The sequence below is a fragment of the Eumetopias jubatus genome, unplaced genomic scaffold, assembly GCF_037043125.1.
Source record: "Eumetopias jubatus isolate StellerSeaLion01/CBP00866 unplaced genomic scaffold, mEumJub1_p1.0 scaffold_13, whole genome shotgun sequence".
NCBI lineage: Eukaryota > Metazoa > Chordata > Mammalia > Carnivora > Otariidae > Eumetopias > Eumetopias jubatus.
In genome coordinates, this window is record NW_028274819.1 from 42,537,053 (window position 1) to 42,549,631 (window position 12,579).

A 12,579-nucleotide genomic window follows, 5' to 3' on the forward strand; every position below is an offset into this window, starting at 1 on the left:
TAATTCTTTCTGAGCTCATGCATATGCACGTGCACTGCACACACACACACACACACATGCATGGTGTGGACTTTACTCTAGCCTGGTTTCCTCTGTCCTGTCTATCTGAGGTGTATGTGTGTGCATACACATACATGTGCCATGAAATATTCATACCAGCATACAAATAAATGGATCACATTAAACTTTACCACAGGAGCTGAAATCGATCACTCAGCAAGCAATTGCCTTCTTTCAGTCTAAAAATGGGAAAAGCTTATGTAAAGTATTAATTTTAACCTACAGTAAAATGCAAGATATGGAAGAGAATTGGTTAGCTTAATTTTATTTTTTTCCCTCTGAGTTGTATAGAATATAACGAAAATAAATATTTATTCTCACTTTATTTGAAGCTTTGTACTGACGTGAAAACGATTCCCACACATACAGCCTCCCTATCAGGAAGACAGGGAGCTTAGAGCCGTAGGTGTTCGGCTGGGGGTAGGGAATGGGTTGTCATTCTCTTGGTAAATAACTGAGGCAGCATGATGAGTAGAATGCTTCATTAACCAGCCAGTGATTGGGGAATGCAGAGTGCAGTGTATTCCTTCCCGCCCCCTCTCTCCTGCAGTGGACATATGAACACACAGATAAAGATGTCGCCGTAGTACACAGAATTTTTTTTGGTAGGCCAGAGACAGCTTTCCTGTATTAGTATACCCAGTATCACAGATATCTCTGTACCTCTCCTTACCCCCTTCTTGCCTACTACTCCCCCACTAATTGTTGGATCTCACCAGAACACACACACGCGCGCACACACACACACACACACACGCACACACACACACAGAGTTGGCAGTTGGAATCTCAGAACCTTCCCCTGTGAGGAGGTAAGGGGACAGGGCCCCGATTAACTGGCATGCTGGGCTATCCTCCATCGGCTAAGAGGCCAGCACATCCTGGTTTCCTGGGGCTCTATGTAGAGTCCTGCAGTTTTCCGAAGAGCAAACACGCCCCTGTCTTGTTCGGAGAAGGCAGCATTCTACAGGGGAGTGGACAGTGGCAGTATTTTGTTAGCATCTAGCCTTGTAAGCTTCTGATGATGCATCCTGTGTATGCAGATATCCTGTCCAGTCTCAACTCCCCCGCCCTGTTTGGCGATCAGGACACAGTGATGAAAGCCATTCAGGAGGCTCGGAAGATGCGCGAACAGATCCAGCGGGAACAACAGCAGCACCAGCCGCATGGCGTGGATGGGAAACTGTCCTCCGTGAATAATATGGGGCTGAACAACTGCAGGAATGAAAAGGTAAAATTTGCTTCCCTCCTTCACTGGCTCTGCTAGACCCATTGGCTCATTCTCATCTGGCTCTCTCCAGGCGGCCAAAGCTTTGGGTTTGTGGCCTGAGGGCTGTTTCGTGTGTCACATTCAAGCATTACTGCTGATGAACACGTACACCCTCTCCCACTTACTGCGGGGTTTTCTGCCATGCACCCAACCTGGCACCCGCCCTGCCTGCCTACTGGGGCCTTTGTGTCCCATTACGAAAGATTGAAAATGTTTTATGATGAAGGGGGTATGAGGTGATTAGAAGAGGAATAGAACATCAGAATATTTTAAAAGAAGGAAGAAGCATATATGCTCGTGAGGAAGGCTACTGTATGACTATGACTCACCATTGAATTTATTACTAAGTTTCCTGTCAGCCAAGGCAAGAAATAAAACAAAGCAACTTACGAAATGCATTCATTTCTTTTTTGGTTCACCAAATTATGTATCAAGTGCTTGTTCTATAGTAGACACTGTTCCCGGCCCCGGAGATACAACAGTGAACAATCCAGACAAAAATCCCTGCTCTCCTAGAGCCCATGCTGTGATAAGGGAGCACAGACAATGACAAGATCGACAATTAAATAGATAATGTAATGTCAGTAATATCAGGAGGTGAATAGAAGCCGTGAGAGAAACAGAAGCAAGTTAAGCAGGGAGTTAGAGGGTGTTCTTTTAGATGGGGTGGAAAGCACTGTGAGGAAGTGACACTTGAGGGAGACCTCAGGGAAGGCATGGTGCAGGCCAGCGGAAGAGTGGGAGGCAGAGCATCCAGGTAGCGGGGGTGAGTGGAGGGCGTGTAGCGGTCCTTAGAGTGTACCAGGAACAAGGAGACCCATGTGACACGAGTAGCGCGAGAGAAGGAAGAGCGGTGGGACATGAAGTAAAGTGATAGCCTGGGGTGGAACATGCTGGACCTTGTAGGCCCTGGAAAGGATTTGCATTTTATCCTGAGGGTGATAGGAATCCCCAGATGGGTTTTGTCCAGGGCAGAAACATGGTCTGATTTACATAAAAAAGGACTGTTCTGCCTAATCTGCAAGAATGGACTGGAGGAAGTTAAGAATGGAAACAAGGAGACCAGTTGAGAGGCTGTTGTAGTACACTGGGTGAGAAATTCTGATTATCTGATGAATGAATGAAACATGCCATTTTTTTAAAAAGAGATGACCATATTTTCCCAGTGCCACATTCTGAAAGTTCTTTTTTTCTTTTTTTTTAACATGAGAACTGTAAAGGAACAAATGAGTAGCATAGTGGGCAGTGTCTTTGGTAACAGTTTTAGAATAAATTTAAAAAGTTATTTCCATTCATACGTTTATTCGGTATAGGCTGAATATAACTTAAAAGTTAGGACCAAGAGTCTTCTCTTTGTTTCCATCCTTGCTAGACTCCATTCTTTCTAATAAACTTATACTTTCCTAGTTCCTAGAAGGAGTTTTAAACTAGCATGTGGAAAAGGTCACGAGACAAGTACAAGGTCATGTGTACTGTTACTTAAGTATTTGAATATATAGCTATAACCAGGGTGTTGTTTATTTTTCTTTGTTTCCTTGTCAAAACGTATGGTGATGTGACACTCTGAGATTTTGGGTATATTCATTTCCTAAAACTATAACAAACGATCATAAATTAGATGGCTTAAAACAACAGAAATTTATTTTCTCATTATTCTGGAGACTAGTTTAAAATCAAGGTGTTGGCTGGGCCATACTCCTGAAAATTCTAGGGAAGATTCCTTCCTTGCCACGTCCTAGCTTCTGATGGTTGCTGGCAAGTTTTGCCATTCCTTGCCTTATAGCTGCATCATTCCAGTTTCTGCTTCTCTCCACAGGGCTGTCACCAGTGTGTGTGTGTGTGTGTCTCCAAATCTCCCTCTTTTTATAAGGGCACAAGTCGTTGTACACTCTAATCCAGTGTGACCTCATTTTAACTTGATTACATCTGCAAAGACTCTATTTCCATTTAAGTTCACATTCATAGGTACTAAGCGTTAGGACCTGAAGATATCTTTTTGGGGGACACAATTCAACCAATTACAGTGGGATACAGAACCATTGCTCATGTTAAATCAACCTCTCATCCTTGATTGATCTCCGATATTCTGTAGCCATTCTAGCAGATGGCTGGGGTTCATGGGCTGGGAAGGAGTTTAAGGGGATAGACGTATGATGGAATTCTCAAAGTATGAATGTGATCAGTCCTTACATAGATTAGGAAGCTTAGCTCTGGAAGGGTTGACTTCCAAAGCTCAATGAAGAATTTTATTGTGTCCTCACTGCACTGACTTACTAAGGTTAGCATCAAACAATCAATAAAAAATTGGTCACTATTGCACCCCTTTGCCTTTATTGATCCTCTTGGTGGGAGGTTCAGATCAGGTAGGAGAGAAACTATTTGGGGAAATAATGTGTCTTTTGGTGCCTGTTAAGCCATAAACTTTTATGTACTTTGGCCTCTTCATGCACATGCCAGTCACTGGATCTGCTCAATCAACTAAGTGCCCCATCCTCACAAGGCAGAACCCCTCTTTAAGAACTGCCTGAATAAATGTTTACATATAGAGTGAGGTCTCAGGACCACAAGAGAAGAAGAGTCTTGCCCCCAAACCTCTTCTACCATTCTGATATTAGAGATAAACACAGAGTCAGTCTTTCAATCTTTGATACTATATTCTCAGTGAGAACACCATGAAATAACATATGATGTGAATAATGTTATAAGATCTGTTTTGGGGATCTGAGTGAGTAAACAAGTATTGGCATAGAGATATTGAGTGGGAAATTGGGTCAACAACAACACACTGGGTACATACACTTGGGACCATCTCCTACTTTGTTCTTTTGTCAAGGGTTAATCCTAAAATTAATCTGAGAAGTATGTCAATGATTTATTTGAATCTTTTTTAATTTATTAGTTTTCAAATGAAAGTAATATGTTTACCAAAAATTCTTTTTTTTAAATTTTTTTATTGTTATGTTAATCACCATACATTACATCATTAGTTCTTGATGTAGTGTTCCATGATTCATTGTTTGTGCATAACACCCAGTGCTCCACGCAGAATGTGTCCTCTTTAATACCCATCACCAGACTAACCCATCCCCCCGCCCCCCTCCCCTCTAGAACCCTCAGTTTGTTTTTCAGAGTCCATTGTCTCTCATGGTTCGTCTCCCCCTCTGATTTACTCCCCTTCATTCTTCCCCTCCTGCTATCTTCTTCTTTTTCTTTTTTCTTAACATATGTTGCATTATTTGTTTCAGAAGTACAGATCTGTGATTCAACAGTCTTGCACAATTCACAGCGCTGACCATAGCACATACCCTCCCCAATGTCTATCACCCAGCCACCCAATCCCTCCCACCCCCCACCATTCCAGCAACCCTCAGTTTGTTTCCTGAGATTAAGAATTCCTCATATCAGTGAGGTCATATGATACATGTCTTTCTCTGATTGACTTATTTCACTCAGCATAACACCCTCCAGTTCCATCCACGTCGTTGCAAAAGGCAAGATCTCATTCCTTTTGATGGCTGCATAATATTCCATTGTGTATATATACCACATCTTCTTTATCCATTCATCTGTCGATGGACATCTTGGCTCTTTCCACAGTTTGGCTATTGTGGACATTGCTGCTATAAACATTGGGGTGCACGTACCCCTTTGGATCCCTACATTTGTATCTTTGTGGTAAATAGCCAGTAGTGCAATTGCTGGATTGTATGGTAGCTCTATTTTCAACTGTTTGAGGAACCTCTATACTGTTTTCCAGAGTGGCTGCACCAGCTTGCATTCCCCCCAACAGTGTAGGAGGGTTCCCCTTTCTCCGCATCCTTGCCAACATCTGTCGTTTCCTGACTTGTGAATTTTAGCCATTCTGACTGGTGTGAGGTGGTATCTCATTGAGGTTTTGATTTGGATTTCCCTGATGCCGAGCGATGTGGAGCACTTTTTCATGTGTCTGTTGGCCATTGGGATGTCTTCTTTTGTTTACCAAAAATTCTAATACAGAAAAACATATGGTGAAAATGTACTTATCCTCCTCATCCCATTAACTATCAATGATTCCAAAGTTTTCTTTGAGTAGTACAACCATTAGTGACTCAGAATTTTCCTTGCATATATGAGAAAGTATTAATGAGTTTTAACTATTCTCACTTGGTATAGTAGTCACTGAGTTGTCACTTACCATCTGTGTGATATTTAGCAAGTTGATTACCCTCTCTGAATCTTAGTTTCTTTGTCTATAATACGAGGATAGTAACCTGAGTTACAATGAAAAAATAAGATATATGTGAACACACCTAGTATGGCCTCTGGTAGAGTGAGCATTTTTTAATGTTTCCTATCCCCTTTAACTAAATCATGGGTGACCTTGAATATAGAGAACAAATATACTATTTTGTCAGACTTAAGAGGTCCTCACACAATAATGGGAGGGTCAGAAGAAGGAAAGAGTAGATTTTTCAGATTTTGGCATTTTGGCTAACTCACATAGTTAAACTCCCTTACAAGTGAGTTGTTATACAAAGCTATGGAAACTTCAGGTTAATTAAGTTAGATCAGGGTTTCTCAACCTCAGCATTATTGAATTTTTTTTTTTTTTTTGCTTGATGATTCTTTGTCATGGTGGGGGGTACTATTTGGCCCCTACTCATTAGATGCTAGTAGCACCCCTCCCTTTGGTGACAACCAAAAATGTCTCCAGACATTGCCAAATGTCTTCTATGGGGGGAGGAAGGAGAATATGGACTCTAGTTGAAAAATCACTGGGCTAGATAAAATATATTTAGAATTAATACATCTCAGAAACTTCATTCCACAAAAAATTATTTCATTTAAATAACCATTCTGTTATTAAATTATGAAAATCATTTGCTTTTGATTAATGCTCTGAATTAAATATTTCTTGGAAAAATGCATCTAGAAATTTTTGTTCTGAATGTTAGCATAGAGAATCTTTAAAACATAATGTGTGCCTATGCCATTTAGTTTGAGGGAGAAATGAGAAATAAATTCAGTATTGTTGTAGCAACTCTGCCATTCACTGAAAGCCATCTGTCATTCCAACCAGCCTTAGAAGAGAGCATCCTAATCCATGTGCAGCATACCTAGTAGTAAATTGGCACTGGGCATACCTTGCTTCCAGCATTGAATCTCTGTTTGTCTGACACTGTGACCCTGTATTGTTGAATTTGTATCATCAGCTGGAGTTGGAGTTCAAACTTAAGACACTACTAACTTCAAATGCTGCAAGTTAATTTTAAGTGTTGTTCATTGACTTTTCTTAATTCATTTGGGAGGGAGAAGTCTGAGGTACTGAAATAATCTTATTTTGCTTTGGAAGACATGGGTAAGAGATGAGAGATTAGGTTACAATTTAAAAAAGTACTAATAGATCCAAACTTAACCTAAAATATGTCACACTGGATATAATGGAGCCCCTGAGGGTAAGTGGCAAAGTAGTTTCTGCAGAACCAGAAAACTCTGGTTTCCTGGTTGAAGAGAGCTCTCTCTGTAGATGACTTTACTGGGGTTGCATTTTGGGCACTGGAAAAATCAAGCATAATGGAAAAATCTGTTATACTCCATTATGTACAAGGAGAGTTCACAAGCTCTCCTTAACATGATCTCCCTCCCAGTAATTTCACTGTTTTGAACATGTATTTTGTGGGTTTATAGGCTTTGTTGAGTTTCTAGAGCTTATATCTGTCCTTGCTTGTTAGGTTAGATGCATAGAGAAGAGTAAATTAAGAACCTCATTATGGTAGCTTTGGCTCTCTTATAATCAAAATATCCATCTTAATTTTATGAGGTTCCATAGGATACTGCTTTTACTTCTGAGGCTTAGATTTTCTTCTAAGGTCAAAGAGGGTAAATATATAATGTGCAATAAGATAGGTGAAATGGATTGTGACAAATTCAATTTAAGTGTCTTTGAAATTGTTCACTTTGGAATTATCTGTTTTCTTAAATATAGAGATCCATTAACTAGATTTATGAATTTGTTCTTTATAACCCATAATACAGTTTTAGAGAATTTTTCACAGAGTTGCTGTCATAAAACCCTATAATTTATTAAGCATACCTTGTCACTCTCTTATTTGGACAGTCTTTGCAAAGAAGTGTGTCACAGATTTGGGTTCCTTGAGAAGCTGAGTGGGAGATAGATATTAGCGAGCATGTTTATTGTGGTGTGCTCTTTCTAACTGCCACCCGTGGAAGGAAAAGGACAAAAACAGGATTGGTCTATGATGCAGTCTCAGTCAAGCCTCAGTCAACCCCAGGGGAAGCTTCAGGGCTGCCATGGCCATTCAGAATTGTCCTAAATTGGGTGGAAGGGGTGAACTTTTATACACTTGTGTCAACCAGTCATTGGATGAGGGCTACCCTGGCCAGGGGACATGACCTTGAGTGAGGTGACTCTCTTTAGCTGAGGCAATGCCAAAGAGGGCCAACAACTGAGGGCTAGCTACCAACGATGCTCCCTGCAGCTGAGGGAGCCAACCTCTCAGTCCTGAGGGGGGATCTGGGCAAAGCCTCAGGATACCTACTGTAGAGTGTTTTTGTGACATTCAGTAACATTAGGTATGTATAAAATATGCTTCATATGTATGATGAGTGTGGACAAACATTTCCTACACAGGCATGGGGCGCTTGTGTCTTTGTAATGTATAGACTTATTTTTTTTTTAAAGATTTTATTTATTTATTTGAGAGAGAATGAGAGATAGAGAGCACGAGAGGGAAGAGGGTCAGAGGGAGAAGCAGACTCCCTGCTGGGCAGGGAGCCCGATGTGGGACTCGATCCCGGGACTCCAGGATCATGACCTGAGCTGAAGGCAGTCGCTTAACCAACTGAGCCACCCAGGCGCCCATGTAATGTATAGACTTATATATATGTCCATCTGAATATAAGTTTGCCCATGGTATATTTCACTTTGTTGGGTATATCCTGATTTTAGCACTTTAAAATGAAACGTTGTTGACTTGATTGGCCAGAACGGCACCAATGGAGTTGTTCTGGTTGGCTGTGTCACAGGATATTTAGGGTCTGTTAAATGTATAGATTGTAGGGACAATAGACTGTAACGGCACCTTAGGAGCTGTTATGCTTCATCATTTCAACATAGCCTCTGTGCGTGGATTGTTGAGTGTCCTGCCAGCACAAGTCTAAGTTACTGCCTTCAGTTTTAGCTTTCCACACCAAGAACTCCATCCATCTTTATCCCTAAGTACCAGTGCAATTAGATCATATTATAGACTAATTGCTTACCAAATTTTGTTGTTTTGACATCTCTAAGATAGAAAGTATTTTAGTCATGACAATACACAGCAGAATTTTAAATAGGCTGCTTCTAAATATCCTTAGAGCTCAGCGAAGGGCATCTGGCCAGAAGAGAAGTGAGGCAGAGTGGGCTGTTTCAGTGTTAAAGTGTCATCTGTAACTTCTCTAACCTTCCTGATGTTTGAGTATTGATTCGGTAATTGGTTAGAGCTTTCCTGAATAGCTGTTATGTAACTTGGGAATCTGGTTATTTTGCTCATCTTAATAATCTTGATGAGCCAGTAGATTGATTCCCTACTGATCAGAGTTGCTCATAAATAGGCAGATTACACCTCTATGTGCATGTGGTCTGAACTGCCATTCCCCTCACCTTCTGAGAATCCTTTAAGAAAAATGCTTGATCTTATCAGGTATCAAAGCATGCTACCACTGGACACTCCTATCACACTATCTCTGATGTACATTGATGGGATTAAAAGTATTGAGTGGAAGAATTGGAGGGGACATTACATTTGAACTGGCCCAATCACTCAATTCACTGATGGAAAAACTGAGACCTAGAGAATGAAAATGACTTGCCATGGTCACATGGTGGGTTCATGGCAGAACAGCAATGAAATTTCCAGCTGTCCTAATTCTTAGACAATGACATTCTTATTTATAGAACTGTGCTGGACACATTTATTAATTTTCTATAAGATCTTTAGGGCTGTTACACGTAGAAGTACTTTTACATTGGCAATCTCAAACCTTTGATGCAATAAGACAGTAAAAATAAACAAGAATCATGAAGCAGAAAAGCATGAGTCCCCTGCATCCTGCATACTTGTCACCTTTTGTCTGGTCTAAGACATTCTTCCACGGCACGCTGTCCATTGGTTCTGCCCCTGGAAAGCTATCAGTCAGGAAAGTGAAGGTTGAATGATGCTAATATAGACCAAGAGGCAGAAGCGGAGGTGAGATGTGGAATAGCAACACAGTTAGAGGTCACATGGGTATTGGAGTTGATTAATCCTGGGACTCAGTTTCTAGGATTAATCCTAGTAGCATCCTGTGCTGTTTTCCACTGTGTTACTTAATTAAGTTACTTAACCTCTGTGAGTCTCCATAAGCATACTTGTAAAATGGAGATCCTTACCCTTTCCTTGAAGGATTGCTTTGAGGGAAAACATATGTAGAGCACCCAACTGACACAGGAGATGCTCAGTTAATATTACATCCTTACTTACTTTAAGACCTTAGACAGGTTGTCAAATAGTTGTTAATTTTGTTAAATTTTTACTCTTTGATACTCTCCAGTGGTGAATGGGTTAACCTACTGTTCCCTGGGGCCAGAAGGTTACTGAGAAGCTAAACAGCACCTTCTTACAAAGTCAAGATATGCGTTTTTCTTTTTCATTCTTTGAGTAACTGGTATACACTAGGAGCTACCTGCTAGAATCTGGCCATAACCAAGGTGATAATGTTCAAATGTGATTATATTAGAATTCTAGCGAGCTTTTGTCCTTACTAATTTAATATATGTTTTCATATATTTCCAAAAAACAAAATTTCAATCTACGATATTTGAAAGTATTTAACCTGATTCTTGCTAACTATATGCATCTCTCATGCCCAAATGATATTTTTTTCAACCAAGCTAATAGGAACATAATCATTCAATCACTGAGGCACCCTGTAAACTTGGTCCTATTTGCTCAAAAAGGCAGTTTTTCAATTTTTGCAAGTGTAGATTCTTGCTCCTCAGCCATACTTGGCAAAAATATCGGAACAGTACATCAGTATTACACTGATGTAATACTGCCCCCTTTTATTGGAAATGAAAAACATACTGGATGTCTTCTGCTTCACAGTCAATTGGCACAGCTCTTTGTTATTTATACAATTGATTCACATATTCATTGTTACATGACAGGATAAGTTCAGACAGAAGATCAATATAGCCACACAACAATAAGTGAAAGGGGATCGCCAGCAAATTATTTAGCCAAGTGTTTGGAATGAATGAGCTTCTTAGAGAGCACATGGACTAGTGAGGTTTTGTTGTTTCCAAAGGTGTACGTACATAGGACTGATTCATCAGGGTGGTCGTTTTTGTGAGCAGTTGACTAGTATGTTCAGTTGCGGTGCCTTTTTCTGTGTCAACTTAATCCCCAGATAACAACATGTGCCTTGAGGGTTTTGGACACATTAACGGATTTTACAGGAAGGGGACAAATTCGAATTGTAACATTTGCAAAGCAGAGCAATAGTTGGCTTTTAAAAAACATTTAGGTGGTACTTTTCACATCATGACAACGTATGTTTTTATAGTGCTTCTGAGCTTGAAAACCGATATGACATGTATTATATCTCTTGAACCTTTCCACATTCAGGGCTGTAGGTATTACTATTCCTCTTTGGCAGATCAAGAAACTAAGACCAGCTCTAGATCACTTTGCTCCAGCACTCCCTCGGTCCAGTGTCTCACTCGTCGCCTACATCTCTGTGAGATTGACAAGGCAGTTGCATCTGAGTTTCAAACATCAATTTTAATGAAATGAATGTTAAAATCATGAGCTGGGTCTACTTAGATATATATGCCTCATGCGTATGTCCTTGAAAGGAATATTTCTATTTATTCTTGTGATAGTGTTTCTCTGAAACAGCATATGCAGATCAAAAATCCTAAAGTATCAGAAAAATTTTAAGTTTTATTAATGTTAGATTTTACATTTGAACCAATAACCAATAACATTGGGCAGCTATGCAGTGTTGTATATAGGCTTCTAGCTAAATGTAATCATTAAGCTCCTTTTATTTCTGTTGTCAGGGCTACTTGATTGGTTGCCTAGCTACTAGTTTAAGACCTGATTCATAAAAAACAACAACAAACTTGTTTGGCTCCTTACTTTTCTGCATGTTAAATGGAAAGAACGGTGAGAATTTATTTTTTTTACAAGGTTTATAAGGTTTAAGATACTTCCTAGGGATAATGGTGGGGAAGGAGCAAATAAAGGACTGTAAGTTTTTGTTTACAACAAGTGTTTTAACTCAAAAGCCCATGTTCAGTTAATGGGTCTCCCAGTGAAAGGGTTAAAATTTGATACATCCAGTGACTAACTTCACATAAAGAGTTGCTGGTTTGGGCACATATGGAGCAAATTTACTAGCAATGAGGATTTTATAGACCTAACCTACCACTATGGCAGGTACTTTTTAACCCTTCATCTTCCTAGATCTAATCCCTTCTAGATCTAAACTCAGTCCTTCCAGATCAGCTGTTTTCAACTTGTTTTGGTCTCAAGGCCCCTTTCACTCTTGAAGGTTATTAAATACCCCAAAGAGTTTCTGTTTATGTGGGACATATTTATCAATATTTATCATATGAGATTAAAACTGAAAATTAGACTATATATTTATTTTAAAATAATAATAAACCCATGAGATGTTAATATAAATAACACTTTAGAGCATTAAGTGTATTTTTCAAAATAACAAAATAGTAAGGATAGCTTTGTCTTATGTTTTTGCAAATCTCTTTAACGTCTGGCTTAGTGGAAGACAGCTGGATTCTCCTTTCTGCTTCTGCATTCAGCGTGTTGCTGTATCACAATGCTGGGTAGCTTCTGGGAAATTCCACTGTACACTCATTAGAGAATAGGCAAATAATGTCTTAGTATTATTATGAAAATAGTTTTGGTCTAGTGAACCCTCGGAAAGGGTTTTTGAGATTGCTGGGGGGATACTTTGAATACATCATGGAATACCATGTACATACAATATGTGTTTTAATTGCATTCACCCTAACTTTAAGAATAGGCTTTACTGATCAAACATTGTAATCAAACATCATTTTTAGAAATGATTATTGGTTTGATTCTATTTGAATTAAGAGGCCAAATAGTTAATAATATGATATTGTTAATATCTTACCATAATGCAAAAATAGTGTGGGGTGATTTACAGTGATACATACAATAAAACAAGATAAAAAC

The 12,579-nt window shown here is 39.5% G+C and overlaps 1 protein-coding gene across 1 annotated transcript in view; it reads left to right on the forward strand.

Moving 5' to 3' along the window:
- Positions 1–12,579, forward strand: part of SOX6 (SRY-box transcription factor 6) — a 384,265-nt gene that overhangs the window by 310,001 nt on the left and 61,685 nt on the right. Inside the window, exon 11 of the mRNA XM_088018068.1 lies at positions 1,104–1,291. Within this exon, the coding sequence (XP_087874194.1) occupies positions 1,104–1,291 (188 nt within the window). The remainder of the gene's footprint in view (positions 1–1,103; positions 1,292–12,579) is intronic.